Consider the following 22,335-nt stretch of genomic DNA (forward strand, 5'->3'; position numbering starts at 1 on the left):
ATACATCTTCTTGAACTAAGACTTCACAGACTGGATCCGGTTGATTTGCAAGATGCCATTGCAACAGTCATATTCTCAGCCTCTCTCACGGAGGACATAAATGCAAGAAGTTATGAGGTTATTAGGTCTAGAGGTCTCAGGGCTCCTCCACGACTGCAATGCAGTATTAACGGGGATGTCTTGTAGCCAACTGTGACTGCCATGGGCCCTTCTCCACTGGCTGGTTCTCTCTGGCCTCCAGTATCTGATCTAACAGACTTCGATTGGTACCATAGGCCAGGATGGTGGACTCCTACTGTGTACTGGACTCAATTGGGCTAGGTTCTAATCCAGAAGAATCCCAGGAATCTTCGGCTTCTTCCAGCACCAGATCGAGAATTAAGAATTCTGCCTCTTTTCCAATTTCCTAAAGTTCTCTATTCAGGAACTCTGTGCTGGCAGTCACACGTGAGTTTGCGGGCTTTAATTCTTCTTCAGTTCTCTCTGGTAGACAGCCTGTATTTTGGGGCCTAAGGAATCCCACGATGGCACCATATGTCACAGATGGCTCAAGAAATACTCAAAGTCTCAGAGACAGTCCACATTTTTATTTTACTTTTCAGGGCCATAGGGCCATCTCTCTCGCCTGAAAAGCACAAATTTTCTCTAGCCCAGATGTCCAAACTCGCCCGGTTAGTATATGCTGAAGGCTCACCCTAATGTCTAAGTTCTTTCTTGTACTAGAGGTGAAGAGTTAAGGCAGAATGCCTTCTCTGAGCAACCTCTCGCAGGGATTTCCTGGAGTGCCCCTACACTATCCAGTGATTAGTGATCTAAAAAGAGGTATTGGATTCTGCCTTTCGAACACTCTGATGTGAGTTGGTCTCTTTTCTATCATGCCAACAAACTCCTTGCCCTCTCACTTCCTGATGTTCTCCTCTTATTCTACTCTTTATGTCTTCTTCTGTCCCTCCGATATCTTTCACTCCTTCTAAGCCTTACCTCCACCCTCTGACATTACTACTCTCTCCATGACCATTATACACTCTCCTCCCCACTACTATTCCGGACTCCACACTACTAGTCCCTCATGCACACTACTACTACTCTACCCACACTCTACTCAAAACCCCTGCTTTCATTCACACACGTTTCTCCCTATCACTCCTTACACTCCCTCTCCTAACCAGGCTTGCCTCCCTTTCATGCACACTCAGAACGCAGTAACACTTGCACTCACTAAGCAATGCCCCAGTTGCTCCAAAAACCACCTCCACAATTCACTCCACGTCTTTCCTCCTGCTACTCTCTTGGTCTGCCATCTCCTCCTCCTCAGACCTGACCTGAACAACTCAAAACATTCACTTTTACCTCCTCCCTATCTTCTGGTTGGTTTGATGTCCCTGGCCATTTAAGTCCAGCCTTCCCGACACGGGAAGTGTTGTATATGACATTATCTCTATATAATGCATCAAGCCCACCCCATTTCGTACATGGGGCAGCTGTGGATCAACAATGGTTATTGTACAGTGTTCCTATTAGTGTTAGGGGGGTCTGGCCTGGCTGCCCCTAACGTGAGTCTAATCCTTGATTGGATTGTTGATTGTTGCATGTCCATAAACCGACTGGTACTTGAGCAGGGGTCAGGAAATTGGGCCCCCCCAAATGCGACCCTCCTCGTCACGGTGAGGACTGGCTCCGGATATCTCCCTGGTAGGCCTCTCACCCCAGGCTCTCATCTTAATAAGGTCAGGGAACGGACCTTGTCACAAACACCTTAAATGAAAGAAACCCACTGGATTAGGGAGGGAAAGCTAAAGCTAGTAGCCTGTTCAGATGAGTAGCAGTACATGCTAATGTAGTGCAGGAGATTGCTTGGATGTAGATTGGAAAGTAGCAGAGTGAACCATTTATAAATACATGAAGTAGAATGGTAGGGATGTGAGAAGTATCTCACACAAGAACTGCTGTTGCTTAGGTTAAGGAAGGGGTGCAAAGCAAAAATGTGGGGTCAAATGGTGTAAATTGTAATGTTGCTCAATATGTCTTTGTCTGCTGTGTGTTCTGGTACCCTTTGTTTTGTTCCACTTTATTTCTACCTAGATAATCCCTACATGAAGAAACGCCTTGCTCACCTAGTGTTCATTGTGAAGAGTAAAGAGTTTTGATCTAAGTTAATAGAAACTGAATACACAACAATCTTGCAGAGTTCAGCGATGATGAGGGGAGGCTCTAGATAGTAAAAATGAAATTGAAAATGTAGAATACACAGTCGCAAGTGTTTATGTGCTGAATGTGTATGATGGTTTCTTTTTTCATTTTCTTTCACAACAACTTGTCGAACATCATTGCTAGAGTTATGACTATACTCTTAGACCCACATTTGGACACGCGTGTCATAGGAAGATCACCTAAATCTACTGCGAAATCAGCAAATTAAATATTTATTCTAGTCCTAGGCTTGAGTCATGTGTGGTGGTCTAAATAATCTGCGAGATAGAGCATACTCCTACACTGTACCCCACACATGATTCTTGACAAGAGACCTTTTCCTGACATGCAAAATTTTACTGCCAGCAGTTCACAACTGCACCACCAATAACAATGTCCTTTCTGATCACACCCTTCGGGTCTGGTATTCTGGACTCTAGATAAACTCAACAGGAGAAACTCTGGCCCTGTAATAATTATTTATTATTGGACAAACATATTGTAAAAGTGACACAGGAAGCAACAGATAGCTTTCTGATGTCTAGTGAAGGGACTGTAGACTCGCAGAGAGTCCTGTGGGATGCATTGAAAGACAATTTACGGGGGACACATTATCAGCTGTTCAAGTCAAATGAATAGTCTGCTGAGACAAATTCTCACTCAGCATACTCAGAAAAAAACACTGATCGAAGCATACTAACCTAATCCATCGTAAAGCAAGCTATAGTAGGCCTAAACACTTAATATGATATATATATATCTATATATATATCACGGCCTGCAGTAGCGGCCGTGTAGTTATGGTTAAGTTGCTAAACCCATAGGAAGAGCACTTTTTGGGCGGCTTATAACTCTGCTCTCCCTGGATGAATCCTCACCAAACGTTGCAAACAAAAAAAGTATATGGCCCGCTCTGAATTTTTAATGGCAAGTCTGGTGAGGTTTCGTCAAGTGGGGGGGGGGCAAAGTTATAGAGGGGATCCCAAAATTGACTGAATGGAAAAAACTTTGCTCATGCCTACAGCCCAAACCGCTGGAGTGATTTTCACCAAATTTGCGGCAGGAGCGGCGGGCAGTAGTTTTTTAAAAAAAACAGGCAAAATGTAGGTCAAAAACATTTGCGATATCTGGCTCTGCTCCGCGGACCCATTTCCCTGTAGGTCCGTGGACAGGCATATGAATGGTCTAGACGATGACGTGATGTCCAGAGACATTGGACGCGCCCCCTGGTTGGATGGTGAAAATCTTTGATGTCCTGTGTGTTAGTCTTAGCAGTGCACGGTGGTGGCGCGAGTTATGGTTGCTTAGCTTACCATAACCAGTGAATTTCTGAGGTTTTTCGGTTTTACCTGTAACCATAACGTCCCTCTAACAACGTTTCTCCATTGAATTTCATAGGTTGTTATAAGTGCAACTTAACCATAATGTCCCCTTAACTAGGTTTTTTCATTGAATATATACATATATATAAAACAAATGTGACATGCACACAAAAAGCAGAACCATACTGTAAAAACATGAGCCATGACTTTAAAAATTGGAGAAAAATGCTTCAATTGTCTGGTATACGGCCTGAAACAGAGGAAAGTAGCCAATCACTTAGAAGCGCCAAAAGTCTAGAAGAAATCTGTGCAGTGTTATGAGTGTACAAATAGCCCGTATATACTGAAGACGAGAAAACCAGAGAGGTGGAAATGTAAAGTTTTGGAACTGGCTTAAACTGATGCAAATAGGCTAAAAACAGAGCAGTGCTCCAGAGAAAACCATTGGATATGCAGAGTTATTGCCAGTGTTGTGTATTGTTATTGTTATTGTTGCTAAGGTCCTGGATTATAGAACGTTTTGGATAGAAGGGCTTCCAGAATGGGGTTGCCTTGTAGGAGTTCAGTTATGTGAAGAATAAAGCCAGACAAGGACATACAATGGTGCTCATGTATTTATTGATAAGATATTGATCAATGAAGATATAACAGTGGCGACGAAGGGAACGGAATCCAGGCAGAAATACTGGCTGAGGAATATGGCAGACGAGAGAAGTCATCGACACACATAAAAGGAAAAGGATAAATGAAGGAGAAAACCCAACGGCATAGTACGAAATCAAAAGGGCAAACAGTGAGCTGTGTACAAGAAAAGAAGAAAATAAATTGCAGGTAAGCGCACGCAGCGCTGAAAAGGAAATACCCTTAATTTGCTCGCAGCAGAGTTAAATGTAATAAGATATTCACAGACTTGAGCATCTTTTAAATATGAGCAACGTACCAGCAGCGCGTGAGGTAAAGCGCGACTATCAGGGAGCGGCATACCAGCAGCGCGTGAGGCAGAGCGCGACTGGCAAGGATTAAAGAAAAGGACCTGTGCGCGTCAGGATATGTGCCGCTCAAGGAAGTAGATCAAGCTTAATAAAAGCATTAGAGGAAGGGACCCAAGGGCATCAGAACACGTGCTGCCATCTTGGATGGCCAATATACATTGAAATAACGTTACAAACAATTACAAAGGCAACCGACGAATTGATATGTGAAAGCAGTCAAGGACAGATGTAAACAAAGCACGAAACTGAGCAATTAACCAGAATTTAGCATTTAAAGAACATTACACATACATTCACAGAAAGTAACAACAGAAATATGCTGAAAGAAAGGAAATTGGAACATTTACCAAGTAAAAAAAAAGAAGAAAATAATAAAGATAATAATAATTTTTTTTAATATTAAGGGTGGATTGGACTCACAAAAATGTCGGTTGAAAATGCAGGTGGAGATGCAAGTGAACAACAAACCGCATCTCAAAATCCCACAAACACGCTTATGTCAACCAATCAATTAAACTATTTGCGACGGCCAAACCCCTTTACTTTGGAACCACAAGAAACACAAGGCCCAAGATGGCAAGAATGGATTGATGAATTTGAGGAGTTCTTGAGAGCCGTGGGGGATCAAAATGCACCAAATAAATTGGACATTTTCACAAACCTAGTGGGAAAAGAAATAAAGAGCATAATCAAAACTATTCCACTTCAAGACAGAACAACATATCCATTGCTAATAGCAGCAGCAGTTAATGCACAGATAATAGTTCCACTCAACAGGGAATATGAAAGATATGTATTCAATCAATGCACGGAAAGCCCACACGAGACTATAGCTCAATTTGTCTTAAGGTTACAAAAGAAAACCACGTTTTGTGAATGTATCAACTTTAATGATGATGAAGCGATACGCCTGAGGGTCACTGAAGGGTGTTTATCATCGCAATTCAAGAAACACTTATTAAAGAAGCCTCTGCCCCTGAAGGAGGTACTGGAACTTGCAAGGGTATATGAGAGAGTGGATGCAAAAGCAGTCAACATAGAGAATCCAAAGAAGATGGACACCATCGCTGTGATGAATAAGAACAGTCAATGGGAAAGAAGATATCCTGGCACACGTTCACCAGGTTTGATGCGCAGAGCTGTAGGAGTGAGACAATGTTACAGGTGCGGATTTGAATTTCCTCACAAGGGCCCTTTTCCTGCGCTAGGTCAGTTATGTCTACGATGTGGGCAGGAAAATCTTTTCCAAACAATGTGTAGGGAAAGGATAACAATGGCGTCAAATCACTACAACCCTCAAATGACACCCATTAGGAGGTATGATAATCAAAGGGGTTCAGGAGGACAAATCTTTACAGAAAGAGAAACACGACCTTACCCTGTTTCAAAACCAAACCTACAAACAACCCGGCCCGGATTTGTTAGGGCCATGGATAATTTGCAAATTGGAATAACAGACCAGAATATTCCAGAATTGAGTCATAGGGCACCATCAGTCAATCAAGCTCAAGATCAAGAATAGATGAAATATGAAGACCCATATGACAATCCACCCGTGTTTTATGAAGTGGAGGAACCGATAATGGATTATCGTCAGGAATATGACTATAATAGATACAGCAAAGAATATGTGAGGTTGATATGTGATAAGGAGAGTGGAAAAACTGCCATAAGAGTAGTAGTGAATCTAGGTGGAGAGGGGATACCTTTCCTGGTGGACACCGGAGCTACAGTGAATGTCATGAGTGAGGAAATGTACGGAAAGATAGCTAATCAGTATCCATTACATTCTTCAAAATCTGCAATTTTTCAGTGGGGGGCAGAACAGCCACTATTGGATAAAGGACAGTTTCGATGTAATTTAATTCACAAAGAACAATGTATACCGACTAATATACATGTTATAAAGAGTCCTGTCGTTGGCAGATGTCTCATTAGCTGTAAAACTGCCACGGACCTGAAACTCATTGATGTGAGATACAACCAATCGGAAATAATACAGGGTGTTCCATCAGGATGTCAGGATCTAAGATTCATGTCAGAGGAGGTGTTGGACTTAGAAAAGCTGAAGATCAAATTCCCAAAGTTATTTCAAGGAATTGGAAGGTTAAAGACCAGCACGATACACTTGCACATTGATAAATCAGTTCAACCTGTTCCTCAGCATCCAAGGCGTATAGGGTTTCATCTGCAAACAAGAGTGTCACAAGAACTGAAACAGTTAAAAGACAATGATATCATCGAAAGGGTTGAAAGAGGTCCAACTCCCTGGGTGTCTCCATTGGTAGTAGTACCTAAAACAGATGGACGACTTTGGCTATGTGTGGACATGAGAATATCTAACACGGCCATCATGAGGGAAAGACACCCGGGACCCAACATAGAAGACATGATAATTCGCCTGAATCAAGCCAACAGGTTCAGCAAATTAGATCTAAATCAAGGAAACCATCAGTTAGTGATTGATCCAGAATCTCGCCCCATAACCACTTTTAGTACCCATGAGGGTTTGTTCAGATATAAGAGGCTTCGTTTTGAGATTTCCTCTGCAGCAGAGATATTTCAAGAAGCCATAAGGAAGGTCATTGCACCAGTACAAAATGCGTTTAATTACAGTGATGATATTCTAGTCTATGGAACCCATCAAGCTCAACATGATGAGGCTTTAAAGCAGGTATGCAGACTATTGCAAGAAAATGGTTTGACTCTAAATGGTCATAAATATGACATAAACAGAAAAAGCTTGAAGTTCTTTGGGCATATATTTTCAGAGAAAGGTATGAGAGCAGATCCAGAGAAGGTGAGAATCATATTGGATCTGAAGCCTCCTAAAGACATGGCAGAACTACAATCTTTTCTCGGAATGGCCGGGTACTATGCAAGATACTTAACAAACTATGCCACTCTCACTGATCCTCTAAGACAACTATTAAAGAAAGATGTAGCGTTTGTATGGAATGAAAACTGTGAAGAAAGCTTCAAGAGCATAAAAGAAGAACTGGCTAATGGTAGGCAGCTGGCATATTTTAATCCAGAATGGTACACTGAAATTGTTGTAGATGCCAGTCTGGTGAGTTTAGGTGCGATTCTAGCACAAACAGATTCAAGCAAGGGGCCAGGATGTGAACGACAGCATATTGTTGCTTATGCTAGCAGGGTGCTGAGTTAAATCGAACAAGCTTATTACCAAACAGAGAGAGAGAAAGTCTGGCCGCTGTGTGGGCATGTGAGAAGTTTAATCACTTCATAATTGGGAAGCCCTTTGTTCTTGTCACGGATCATCAAGCTTTTATTTCGGTATTTGGGAATCCAAGAGTCAAGATGCCTCCTAGGATTGAAAGATGGGCTATGCGATTACAGGAATACGATTAAAAGATCATCCATAAGCCTGGGAAAGACGCTAACCCAGCTGATTATCTATCGAGACACCCAGCAAGCACAGTGGAAACTGAAATGCAAATGGAGGCAGAGGAGTATGTATCTTATGTGTCGCTGAATGCCCTACCTGCGGCAATAACAAAGGAAGTGTTCAGGGAGAAGAGCCAAGCTGATCCGATGATTCAGGTCGCAGTTCGACTTAGTCAGACTGGGAAATGGCATTGCCTTGGCCTGGAGGAAGGTTTAGAGGAGGGAGATATGAAGGATCTTCAGAAACTAGCAAGGATGAGTAGTGAATTGTCAGCGACGAAAGAAGGAATACTTCTAAGAGGAAACAGGCTTGTGGCACCGAAAAGTCTGAGGAAGGCATTAGTGATGCTGGCTCATGAAGGGCATAGAGAAGTCGTGAATACAACAAAATGTTGAGGAATCAAGTGTGGTTCCCATGCATGGATGTTACTGTGGAGGACATTTTACAAAATTGCTTTGCTTGCCAAGTAGCGACATCTAATACTCAGGCAACATCTCTTCAGATAGTACCACTCCCTTCAGGGCCATGGAATAAGGATACTTACTGGTGGCCATTGATGAATATTCTCTGTTTCCGCTAGTGGAGCAGGTCAGATCTACTGCATTTCATCATGTGGTGGTGGTTCTAGATGAGCTTTTTAGTGAGTGGGGAATACCTCAAGTAATAAAAACTGACAATGGGGCACCTTTTCAAGGTCACAAATTCAGCAAATTTACAGCACACATGGGATTCAAACATCAAAAGATAACACCTGTGTGGCCACAAGCAAATGGCATGGCAGAAAGATTCATGAGTAGCTTGAAACGAACTAGGCAAAAGGCAGTTGTGGATAATGTGCCGTTTCCACAGGCAGTGTTGCAAATGTTAAGGAGCTACAGGAATACTCCTCATGAAATGACGGGACATTCTCCATCAGAGCTGATGATAACATATAAACCTCGAACAAGACTTCCCAGTGTGGATGACTACACGGCTGATGAGGACAATGAGATCAGAGAGAGAGATAAAATTAAACAACTGAAGATAAAAGAGTGGGTGGATCGTAAAAGGAAGGCTGCAGATATCAATCTTCATGAAGGAGACGTGGTGGTAGTCAGACAGAAACAGCGAAGGAAAACTGATTCCAAGTATCGACCAATACTGCTGAAGGTCAAAGATGTCAAAGGGTCCATGGTCACAGCAACTCGAAGTGATGGTGAAATAACCAGAAATGTATCCTTTTTTAAAAGACTAACGCAAAGTGATTCTGGAGGGGAGGATGGTAAAATGGATGAGTCAAATGACACTGACATTGACATTGGTTTAACCTGGTTATATGAAGAGGAAGGGAAACGGTTTGATAGTGGTTCTGGACAGGTGGGGAGCGATGGTCAGAGGGAGAGGAGTGAAGATACAAGTATGGACTTGGGGAACTGTGTAAGTAATAACACAGGTACAGAGTCAATGGAAATGAGCCTGCGGGTTAGGCCTCAAAGAGCTGTTCGCAAACCAGCCCGGTTAATTGAGCAAATGTAATAATTATTGTAGTTGGTAATAGTTTAGATGATAAGCAAGGGGGGGTTGTGTATTGTTATTGTTATTGTTGCTAGGGTCCTGGAATATAGAACTTTGTGGATAGAAGGGCTTCTAGAATGGGGTTGCCTTGTAGGAGTTCAGTTATGTGAAGAATAAAGTCAGACAAGGACATACAATGGTGCGCGTGTATTTATTGATAAGATATTGATCAATGAAGAAATAACAGCCATCACTGTTGATGATACAGAATGGAAAGAGCTCATGTCTGGATGGGTCAACAGTAGAATTTCACAAATGTTTTCAGGGAAGGTATTGGAAATCCCTGGAAGAGTGTAAAGATAGAATGGCCACACAGAAGAAATTACCAAATCACAGAGTAAAGCAAATTACAGTGATCCATAGAAAGGAAGGCCTGAGTGGGAATGTGCCACCTAAAGGGCTAGCTGATTGTTGAACAACAATGGCAAACTGTACACGAAGCTGCTCACAGAGAGGATACACTGAACAATTTGAAAACGCATACAAGTGGATATTGTGATGGGAAAAGAGATCCAACATGTCCACCCCTTGCCCTCCATCACGATGACTGTGGACCAAACAGCTTAGGCATGATAAAGCAACCTATAAAAATGGAGAGGTGTGTGTCTCGATCAGTGCTACTCAAATCCCGCTTTTTCTACCTGGCTGGGACCGAGGAACTTCTCTGGGCTGTCCTTTAATGGCCTAGTCAGTTTATCTTGTGCTGGAACCTCTAGTCGAAGACATCACAATAAATACAGTCAAACAAGGTATCCAAACAATGTATAATGACTACCAACTAGCCCTAGGTAATGATGGCATACTTGTTCTGGGGTGTAAGCTGGAAAGGTTGGTGCCTAAACTCTTCTCTGTCTTAAACAATATGAAAGCTTATCAGGACACAATGTAAGTCAAAATAAGTCTGTAGTCCTCCCTTGGTATAAAATTTTCAAAGAGGAATTTGGAAAGAGCAGCCAACAAGATGGGAGTCTGAGGAATTTAAATATCTAGGCATATATTTCCCAGGACATTTGCTAAAAATAGTGGGGGCCAACCGAGGTAAAACAGGGATTGCAATAAATGTGCTTGCTTTCAGTTTGGGAGAAGCTATCCCTTTCACTTTGGGGAGTGTAAACTTGTTAAAAATGATGGTTCTTTCCAGACTTTTATATACAATCCATGCTATTCCAATTATTACCCCTGACAACTATGACTATATCATAGAGTTGCATTTCTGCAGCAGGCATGTGGCTGGGAAAAAAGGAACATGCATAGAAGTCTCCTCCTCTGTGCACCTCGAACCTGACCCAGTGGCTACTTTTTACCATTCCCATATACTGTTCACAGTGAGAGGATAATTTTGAGTAGCTGTGGAAAAACGTGTGAAATATGTAAGGGCGGAATGGAGAGCAACAGTAAAAATGTTTGTCGAAGATCTATTTGTACACATGGAAGCACCGCTGTTCAGAAATCCAGTTGTCTTGGAAAGCCCGGAAGCAGCCAAAAGACCAAGAAGGTGCACAAGGAAATTCAGAGATGTAATGGAAGACACAGAATTGATATCCCGGAAAAGGGCATGTTCGAGATACCCCTTCCCACAAGACCAGGGTCAATAGTATGTAGAAGTGGAAAAATTGAATGAACTATAAGATATAAGGAAACTAACAAGGTCAAGCACTGCTAGGCAAATGCTTTCAACAGCAGCTATGGGAAGTAAACTCTTATCATGGTTACACAAGATACCAGCAAGGCGGGAGAAACAAGATCTGACCAGACTAAAAGTAAAATTGGGCGAGGAATTGAGAGAAACTATATCACAAACAGGGTGGGACACAATATTGAAAGACATGAAGGGTCAGGAGATCCCTTGATAGGCCCCATGAACAAGAACACTCTCTTCAGGGTATTCTGGACTTCAGAAAAGATGTACAAGCTGGGTTATGCCTCAAAAGTAACAGTTGTTTTTTTCTTCTCCCAAAGAAAATCTATGACACATGCTCTGGTCTGTAGCCAAGTCAGAAATTATTGGTGAGAAGTGTTAGAGAGGATCAACACAGTTACTGGTGCACTCTAGGGGTTGTGACCAGCCTGGAAATCTTAGATACGAAGAGCTCCTTCCACAGGGATACACACATTGATCCTCAATGGATATAGAGAGCAGTGACCTGTGCAAAATGGGTCTTAAAGAGAAAAATGAGGTTTAAGCCCAATGTGGAAACAGGGTTAAGTGATCTCCTGCGACTACATTGGAATGCCACTCAATGCTGAGAGAGGGCGGATTGGACAGATATGATGAAACTTGAGAGAATTTCCTAGTACTGTACACTGACTGATACCCTTAATGACATAGTTTACAGGTCTATAGAATTAGTAGTGGACTGCCCCACTTTATTTTCTTCTTTACCCCTCTGTCCTTTCTGTCTGCGCCTTACCCTTCGAACTGTCATCTTGTTGTTTGTCAATCCGTTTTTTGTGTGATTCCATATAATAAACAATAAACTCATGAGGTAGACTGATATGCTTTTCTAAGCAGAAAGTGATTGTTGTGAAAGTGTTACTACAGTTGATAAATTACAGAAGGCTTACCTCTCTGCAACAAGAGATTCCTAGCTGCATGCGTAAGAAGTGAATAAAAAATGTACAATAGCAATATGGGCATATTCTGTGGGCACAGCTCCATGAATGGAAAAATGCACCATGAAAACGTTGCAAAATGCTTGTGTGTACTATGGTTTATAGTGATAATATCGAAAAAATAATGTCGAACCTCAAAAATGTCAAAAAAAATGTCGAAAACACGAAAATATATACATAACAGAAACAGTCCATTTTTCGAAAAATAAGTGTTGAAAAAAAGTCGACGAACAATAGTAATATACCAATGTAAAGTGTCATCAATAGTACCATTTAAATGGGAGGGGGTTCTGCCCCAACCCCCCCTCACCCGACACCTCGCAGTCACCCCCCCTTACTATTGTACATTATATTGTGAAGTTAACCAATAAAACATGCATAATAAAATAAATATACATATGCTTACCTTACACATTCTCACCTTACATGTATTATTATTTTCGAAAAAATGTAGAAAAAAAATCGAAATTTTTTATTTTCGAAAAATTTTTCAAAAAAATATTTTCGATATTATGACTTTCGAAAATATTGCATTCGAAAAAATAACTGCACACCGTGTACTATTGGGGTACTGGCATCCATTTTTCATGCATGTCCCTAAAGAACCAACTGTTAACTGTATGGGGGTCATTACGACCCGGGCGCAAAGGGATACCGGGCACCGGTAATGACACCGGTGCCGGTAATCCCTTTGCGCCCTATTCCGAGATCCCTTTGCGGTCCCTTCCTTAACGCCTGGTTTTAGCAGGTCTTAAGGATGGGATCCGCAAAGGGATACCGGGGTCAATAACGGTACCGTAATTTACGGTACCGTTATTGCCGCCTTCCCATTGAGCCCTGTGGGGGCTTGAATGGGAAAGGGGAATGGCTTTTCAAATGGGGATTTACCGGTCCCGCAATGGTCGGAATAGACCGGTAAGTCCCGATACCACCAAGTCGGTGGCGCTACCGCTATTGGTGCTAGTCATGGCGCTAATAGCACCATGACTAGCACCAACCTCAGAATGAGGGCCTATGTCTTTCTACCAACTTTCTTGTCAAAAATAGTTCAGTAAAATGCACTTTTTTAACCCATGATTTTAAAGATCTTATATTAGAATCTCTTTTTTGCAAATCTTATATTAGAATCTACCTAAACACCCTGGCATTACTTAAGTCGCCCCCTTTATGCTTGGTCACTTACACTAATTGGGGTAAATGGTAATGATGATAATGCCACTCCACGGAAAATACTCACCAACCGCCACTAACCCTGGATCATTTAGAATGCCAGTTCCATCTCAGGAGCCACCCATGCCCTCCAACCTCCACAGGCACAACAATCGAAAAGCCTTCTACACTGAAGGGAACACACATGAGAGAGAAAGGGAGAACTTATATGGTGTATTGAGCAGCAAAAGAGAGAGACACAGATGTTTGCATGGGAAGTGACCTAAAGGAAGTGATGAAATGTGATTGGCTGTGCTCTTACAAGGAGATTGTTTTCAGGTTTCTGGTTAGGGAACCACGGAAAGAGCTAGAGCTTAGTGGGACAAGAAGTTCCTGTAGTTTTTAATATTGCTGATCTGAGGTTGAATAAAGAAAAAGAAGCATAGCATGACCTCCAGTCTTGACATAGATGTGGAATTGTTATGCTTATGAGTATGTGTTTACTCAAATATTGTAGCTGTCATCTAATGTGAAAATGCAGTTTGCTCTTAACTTCCACACTACAAACCGAATCCCAGGCACTGTTGAGTTGACGACTTAAGGAGGAGCTAATGACAACAGGGTTGAACAACACATATGGGTAACACTGACAGAAATAAAGCCTTATAATAAGTTAATAATTAGACAGTAACCTTGAGATGAAAACAGGACACATAATGCATGAAAAATCAGGGTGGGGAAGAGAGGAATTATGGCTTCACAGTAAATTGCCAATAAAAAGGGGATAGCATCAGTAAACGTGTTATGTGTGTATATCTAAGAGAGCCAAGGGAAACCTGGCACTCTACTGACTAAGCCACATTGCAGCATGTTGGTGTTGGCCCCGCGAGCAGTATGGGAGGAACCACCTGGTCACCCTTACTTAGATGCCATTCCTAGGCAGGAGACAGTCTGATGCCTAACGGAAGTGCCACAGGCACTTTAAGGGCCTTGAAAGAAACCTGTAACCTCACACGTGGTGGTGCACCCCCTGCAGAACTCGGTCTCAACAAGATGTGGGCCTAGACCTCAACAGAAACGATCACCCGGTGGCACTAATACGGATTGGTATATGCAGGCCGTAACACTTAGACCAGCCCAAGTGGAGGACCTACTAGAATATAAAATGGATGTCCCAGGAAGGGTAGGTGTTGTCATGTGGAGAATGTTGCTGCCAGAGTTTGGAGTGATTTGCGATTAAGGAAGTAGGCAGTAGAAGAAGTTTGGAGACAAATAGAAGACAGCTAATGAAGCTGGCAACAAGAGGCAGATAGGTCGCATCAGGAAATGGTAGGAGGGAGGTGTCAGGAGGGAGACATCAGAAGGACGTCAGTGAGAAACATCAGGAGGTAGTAGGTTGGAGACATCAGGAGGTGGATGACATGGGGAGGTGGTACGAGGCAGAAATAATGAGGGGTTCAGATGAAGACATCAAGAGGGAAAAAAGCAAGCCATTAGGTGGAGATAGGAGGAACGTATCAGGAGAGGGAAGGGGGAAGACATCAGGAGGTGGCTGGAGGAGATTAGAAGGTGGTAGAATGAAGATATTAAGAGGAGGTGGTGACCAGGAAAAAGCACAAAATGCAAACAAGGTGGTATTTTGATATGATATGATATGGCATTTATCACACGCTTGTCCACAAGTGTGAAAGGGATGAGAGGCTGTACTTAGATCTAGGGGTTTAACCCACAATAGGAGGTGGAACAAGCAGGTGGCATGGCTTTGAGGAGCAGGACCAAAGGAGGAGTAGAGAGACTGTAAAGATGGGAAAGGCAGGTGATAAGGCCCTCTTAAGCTCATCTGTGGAAACTGTGGCAGGCAAGTGGGAGAGAAATCCCAGCTGAATCTAAAGCTTGTGATGGAAACACAGCAAGGTTTACAGGAGCTTCAGGAAAGAGGGAAGGTATCACACAATCTTGTGAACTTTAGGAGTCCCTTCAAAGGGTATCCTTGGAGGAGGGTTTCCATGGAGGTGGAACCTCTGGCAAAAGATATTAGTGTTGAAAAACCACAAGAGGATTTTTGAGTTTAAGAAAAATCATTTTTTTACCTAAAAGGTGTTTGGACCGCTCGGGTATATATGTGGCTATATATCAAACCATATTTAAAAGATATGTGACAGCTCCATTATAGGCTGATGCTCCTAAAGATAGTCCTGTAATAGCAAAAAAAACGAACATGGTCTCCTATGGTTTGGACTATCGTTGGCTCACTTAAATGGTTGTCACACATGATAGTTGGCCTTTGGTAAGAAAACTTATAAAACAGGTGGATACTCATTATGAATTTGGAGACTATAGAAAAAATGGGGTAATTGAATTACTGAATGTTATCCAAAACCTTCAAATACCTAATTTTCTTTGCATAAGCAAAACATACGATGAGGATAATGATGTGTTATTTATATAGCGCTTAAGCCTAAGAACTTTACATAGAACATATATACATACAATATCACCCAACCGAAGTTGGTACTCATTCATCGACCTGGGAAGGATGAAAATGCTGAGTTGGCCTTGCCAGGATCCGAACCTGCAACCTGCACATCAAACACAGACTGCAGCAGTGAGCGCTCAACCCCCTAAGCCATCTTACCGGCAAGACCTTAGTAGTGTGGTAATATCCTCCTTTTGATGCCATTGTAATTTCAAAAGCATGCAAAAATAGCAAGCCAAGTTGGGTTAGGGACAGTTATGCATTAATAGTTTGATAACTGCAATACTAGTAGCCAAACTATTATGTCAATTGTTTACAATTGGGTCCAACTATAACTTCTGTAAAACCACATGCAAAATATTTCACTGACCTTGGACACCATCCCCTGCAACATTGTCTTCGAATGTTGCTGTGTTACCCACAACAGCTTCCTTAGCTGGTTGTTTGTCACAGAGAAAAAAAAACATAGCAAGTTGTAAGCAAGTTGTAAGCACTTTTTTGCCAGACTGATCTACATAACTGGTTTCAAAGCAGTAGTTAAAAGAATATATACTTTAAAATGGATCAAGTTACCCACAGAGTGGTTTTATTAAACCTAGTCGATGGGTCGTTCCTGTTCACAAGTGGGTACACTGCTACTTAGTGACGAGGTTAGAAATTGCTTCTGAAAGATCTAATCGACTGCCATGCTACATGCATGCATAGGTAACACACCCCTATACTAAGTCCTTTCCTTTTGCAGCTACACAAGAACCCTCAGAAATTCTGTGGCTTCCGGTCCAATGTCTTATGAGTTGATGGAGGGTGTGTGAATGGGAAAGAGCCATGAGCAAGGAGTAACAGTGTTCCATAAAGGACCCCGAACGGCTTCTTTCCTTTTTCCAATTTAGAGGCTGATTCACAAGTAGAGAGGCTTAAGCAGGAAGGAGGAAAAAGGAGCCAATGGCATTAGGTGCAAATATATTGCAGGACTTTGCAATTATATGCGGAGTCACTCCTACAGCAGGTGTGGGCAGCAATATGCCTTCTGAATGCATGTGAGATAAAAGCATCAGAAGCTGCATTGGCTCTGGTGGAATGAGCACAAAACATTATGCAATGCAAAGAGTTCTTATTCCGGGCAACTTCTGCCACTTTGAGGAACTTCACGTGCTTCTGGAGGAGAAGGGGTGGGAGAGTTAGTGTGGAGAGAGGGAGAGCAGGGTGCCTACCTGAGGGGTTAGTGTCGGGCAGACATACCCAATTCCTTTGTGCCTGTTTTATGGCGGTGACAATTGGGTATCTATATATCCACAGGGGAGAAACCAAGATCGATTAGCCACGAGTGCAGGTATATTGGGAGAGCGCTGCTCTGTGAGATGGGGCTGTGCGTTTGGTAGGGTGTTGAAGGATCGTGCAGAGTTCTCGATGGCTCTTCTGCGGTTAGCTCGATTGGGTGCTTGCAGGCATTAGTCTGACGTGTGCATGGGGAATTTGTATATGTAGTGTAAAATGGGAAGAGGAAAAGGTAAGTAGGTTAGTGGGTGAAGTGGGGGGTGGAGTCCTTGACAGTAATTATCAAGAAGGGGGGCCACTGCTGTCTTTGTTTTGTTCTAAAGATGTTTACTGGCGGTCTGGGGGGCAGCCATAGAACTACTGTGAAGAGCTGAGCCAGAGTCCAGCCTGGCGATCTGGTTTGGCTCTGAGAATCAAACACAGGATCAGCCAGCAAAACACTGATACCCATACCTTGCCCCCTGCCTCCACACTACCCAAAACTATACCTGTCATATTACCTCCCCTCTTCCCACATTACAACACCCATAGATGGTGTCCTGCCTTCCCCCACACAACCCATATCCGCCATCTGCCTCTCCACCACCCCCAATACAAAGCCTATATTTGGCTTCTAATTACCCTAACCATCCCCACAGTACAAAACCTATAATTGGTGTCCCAATTCGGGCACAGAAGTGGCATTGTGAGATAAAATGTTTTGGCCAAGATCACACCCTTTACTTAAAGGCGAAGCTGGGATTTCATTCCAGTTTGCATCTTCTAAGCTGTAGCTAATACCAATACATACATGTTCTAACAGATGGCTTTAAAGAGTTAAAATAATATGCTGTTTTATAGAGATTTGTTGAAAAGTACTGTGACAAAGTTTCATGTCTAAGACAGGTGGTTGGGAGTGGGGTGACGCTGGGGACCTAATACCCACTCCATGATGTACGACACTTAGGACGTATATGATGGATCCCCCAGCCTCCCCAGTCTAACCCCAGCTTTGTATCTTACCCCTATTAGTCTATGCCCAAAACCTCTTGCCAATATGGAGATAATTCGAGCATGGTCCACAAGGCAGGGACACAACACCAGTACATACTCATGGAGCTACAAATAGCTTCTAAATAGGGAGCTCTGGTTCAGGCAACAGCACATGATCGCTGCCCTGCCACAGTGCCATGGACCACTTTTCTTGGGCTCACTCACGCACACCAGCTATCAGCATCCTCCGGCAATGTGACCGAAGGGAGGGCAGAAGAGTCTGTGAGTTAGACAAAACAGGTGCAGTCAGAGTACCAAGTGAAGCAAAGATAGCAACCAGTGTTTTTATCACATCAGTTAGCAGAGACATGAGAAGGACATCTGACTGGGTGCTAACACCTCCCGCTTTTATAGCCCAGATTGTTTTCAATCACCAGTCACACCTGAACTCACTTGGAAGGATTAAGACGCACAGACCCAATCCATCTATATTCATGAAACTTTCAAAGTTTGTGGGTTTGTGGCTTTGCAAAGCGTTGGCGTATGGGAGGCGAATGGACCTGAGAGGCGAAGGTGAAGGCAGGAGGCAGGTAGCATTCCAGAAGTTAAGATACATAAAATATATCCGAACATATCAACAAATTACAAAATTCGCGAGTGGATGTGTGAACGGGTCATCCTTGCAGGTAAAAATTATTCTGCCAATGAAATTAATAATCAGATTCAGGATATGCTTACTGGCACAGTCAGGATTTCTACAAATCCCAGAAAAATGCCCCCTAGTACTAAATATGTGGAACTATATTCTCAAAGCAAGGTATTCCTTGGCATTAGAAAGGTGTTACTCCATGTTGTGAATGGTGCTAGCGTGTGGAATCTTGAGAAAGTAATGTGTTGAATGTTCTTTCGATATGGGTTTGGCGGAATGCTATCTGCGGTGAGGATATGCTGCTGTGTCTGTATACTTGAAGAACCCTATCCAGAGGCGATGCTACGGGAGGGCTGAGGGGGCTATAGCCCCGGGTCTTTTGGTTGTAGCCCGGAAGAATAGAAGGTCAGGGGCTACAACCAAAAGGCTAGCTAGCCCCAAGTCCCAACAGTCCTGACATTAGCATAGCCCTGGATGTTTTCCACACCTAGAAACGCCCCTGGCCCTATCTGTTATTTCCTGCATTAACCTGCAATACATATTTAAAAAAGAAAAAGAGACTTCCCTTTTCCAACAAGGATTCTGAGTGTTCTTGGCATTCTCACTCCATTACAATTGTCTATGTCATAGTATTAGAAATCCACTTAAAGGAATAAACTGGGCTCTCTTTGGTTCAAGGGTAGTTTCTCATGCAAAGGCCAAAAAGGCTAAATGCATTTTCTCTTAAATGTATGGAGTGCAGGGACAGGTGAATTTCTCAAAGAAGCCTGAGCTGCCCATATAGCAATACAACGTTTCTGGTGTTCAGATAGTTAATTATGTTACACAATACCTTTAGAAGTAATCAAAGATTTCAGACAACGTTTGGAATAATGGGCGTGAAGGTACACATAGGAAGCAAAGGACATTCATTTATTGTATTTATTGTGCATTTGTAAGGCGCTTATACATCAAGTATCTAACTACTGGCACTATCAAAGTTCCAGTAGTTAGCTTTTCAAAATGTACAACGAGAAAATAAGGTCTGTCTTCAGTATTGCTATTGGGAGTATTTTTTCATATGGTTAAACAAGCTTCTATTGTTCATCTAACCTCATAATGCCCGTCATACTGGCATGGCAATCGAGTCTCCTTTGAATGTATGAAGACATAATTACTTGCAGCATTTCATAATACCAACATGTGGGAAATAGTTTACTCCCAACTCTCACCTTCTAGTCCTTCAGGAATCTCCACATGCCTTTGAGTTGCAGTACCAAAATCACCCACTCTTTCATCTACCAATGGTGCGGTAACATCTACAAAACAAACACAATGCCCTGTTAAAGTTAACATACAGGCTCTTTGAAATGTCCCTTCAGCATACGCGTTGAGTACGGTTGGGCCCCATGTTGACAATCCTAAAGATGTTTTATTACTTCCCTTACTGACAGGGGGTTAAACACCATAGATCTATGCATGTAATTCTACATGTCGCCAAGATTTCACACATCATAGTGCTAATCATATCATTTTAAACTTTTCTGCAAAAGTATACTTCTGATATGTTAAATTTGTTGTCTTTTAGGAATCCAGGCATGCAATATTACGTTTTGATTTGATCCAACCATGTTGTTTTGCAATCATTTTGTATGTACAACATATCTGTTCGGAGACCGAGCATTCACATGCATAATTATTTTTAAAAACATTAGAAAATCGACAGTAGCACCTTGTAGCACATAGCAGCTGACTTGTAATGATACCTTAGCTAGCGCTAAAATGTGCCCTATTAAAGAGAGCAATGGGTTATACTGTAACAAAATACTTTCCTATTCAATATTATATATTCTGGCATTAGTGGATGGACACAGGATCTCTTTTGTTGTGTGGGTTGGTAGGTTGCAATCTAAAACAAACCTGCACCGCCGTTAACTTTCTACTGAAACTGAGGTCAGAAACATCACCATGGAAAGTTTGCAAAAAGCACCCTCCAAATAAATCTCCCATTTAGTACAAGAACACTTGATTCAAAGAGCCTACCCATCAGCACTGACATGTCTATAAAAGACCGATCACAAAATGGGGGAAACTTTAAGTAACATAACTTCTAGATGGGAAGAGTTTTGGGTTTGGAAATAAAATATTAAGAGTCAATAGATTTTATTTTTGTAAAAATAGAATGTCAACCTTTAATAGAAATGTGTGACAGTTGTGTTTCTAACTCATTCAGAGACTAATCGAGTAACGTTACTGTGTACCGTTCTAAATCTCTTCATTCTGGACATTCTGATGTGTACATGTTTTGATTGTGCTGTGCTTTCCAGAGGCACTCAAGTAAAATTGCTGCAAGTCAGCATTTTATGATGAAATAGCAAATGTGATCAGCTTGTTGATTGCTCAGAAAAGAAAACCCAAGGACAGGCTGGCAGAAGATAGGCATGCTCCGTGTCTGAGGAGGTCTGTGCAGGCGTCTGAAAAAGTGGCAGCAGAATCAGACTGCCGCAGGTGGCTTGATCATGGGAGGCGGGAACAGGAGTAGTGCGCTGTGCATTGCCTACTAGGTTTGGACTGGTTGAAAGCATGGATTCAGAGGATATTTCAAATATCTGAGTTCAGGTCAGATCCAAGCCTATTCCGCTGGTGACCCCTCCTCAGAAAATGCTCTCCTTAATGAGGGGTTTGTTTCCCTTTGGTGCTACACCTTGACAAAGACCTGTGGACTATTATTGTAGACATTTCTCCAGAAAAGTGGATTTGTTAAATCACTGAGATGCCAGTTCCTACCAGTCAGGGATTTATGTGAACACCCTGAATATCCCACAGTTTTGCATGATTGTGACTTTGGTGAACACAATAAATAAATTCTCTATGAATCCTTGACAAAAATGTGGTTCTTTCCAAACATCTTGCAATCATTAGAGATGTATTCAAACTAAAAGGTGTTCTTACTGGAATATCACATGGTAAGGTTTGAAGGCTGAGTCAGCAGAGGCACTGTCTTAGACATCTGTAGAAAAAAGCAGCACAATGCACAGCTTCACAGGAGTCAGACTGACATTGTGTAAGTAGAAGATTTCACACCCATAGAGAGTATCTACCATTGACTGAAGGATTATCTAAATAAGTCTATTGGTTAAATAAACCTTTAACACTATACACCATAAAAAATACAAGCAATACAATGAACTCATAAAAGTTACAAACAATACAGTTAATTCATATATTAATATAAAAAACCCTAATTTACCATACAGTACATGATCATCATAGACTAGTCTACTAACCAGTTGATTCAATTATCTTAGACACTTTCTGCCAAATGTAAAAAGATGCAGTAATCAGTTTCATATTATTCCCAGAGTATATAGCTGCCCAAAATTGTTCAGAAAACCAATGATTAATATCATGATAAAAGATATCCTATCCTTTCTTATACAATCCAATCAATTTACAGCAGCCAGTTAAAAGGTGGTGAGGGGTCTCTTCTTCAGTTTTACAAACACGACATAGTCACTCATTATAGGGAATCTGTTGCCATACAACTATATGCAGAAATGTTGGGAACTGTTCAAACCGTGATTGCATGATGAATCTTCCCACCTTAGAGCAGCTTATCTTTGCAATATAGCTAAGAGGAACATTAATCAAGAAGCTTTGTCTAGTATATACAGCTAAACAAGTTTTCAAAGCCAAAATCGACATGCTAATATTTTGATCCCATATATAAGCTTTATCTTTAGTTCCCTTTAATG

The 22,335-nt window shown here is 42.0% G+C and overlaps 1 protein-coding gene across 5 annotated transcripts in view; it reads right to left on the minus strand.

Moving 5' to 3' along the window:
• Nucleotides 1-22,335, minus strand: part of MAPT (microtubule associated protein tau) — a 609,480-nt gene that overhangs the window by 415,384 nt on the left and 171,761 nt on the right. For all 5 annotated transcript variants that reach the window (XM_069634100.1, XM_069634099.1, XM_069634098.1 and 2 more), the window contains 2 exons: nucleotides 19,813-19,899; nucleotides 16,076-16,141 (listed from right to left, as the gene is read on the minus strand). In XM_069634100.1, coding sequence (XP_069490201.1) covers nucleotides 16,076-16,141; nucleotides 19,813-19,899 — 153 coding nt within the window. The remainder of the gene's footprint in view (nucleotides 1-16,075; nucleotides 16,142-19,812; nucleotides 19,900-22,335) is intronic.

Source organism: Ambystoma mexicanum, chromosome 13, assembly GCF_040938575.1.
Source record: "Ambystoma mexicanum isolate Mex_15411 chromosome 13, UKY_AmexF1_1, whole genome shotgun sequence".
Lineage (NCBI taxonomy): Eukaryota > Metazoa > Chordata > Amphibia > Caudata > Ambystomatidae > Ambystoma > Ambystoma mexicanum.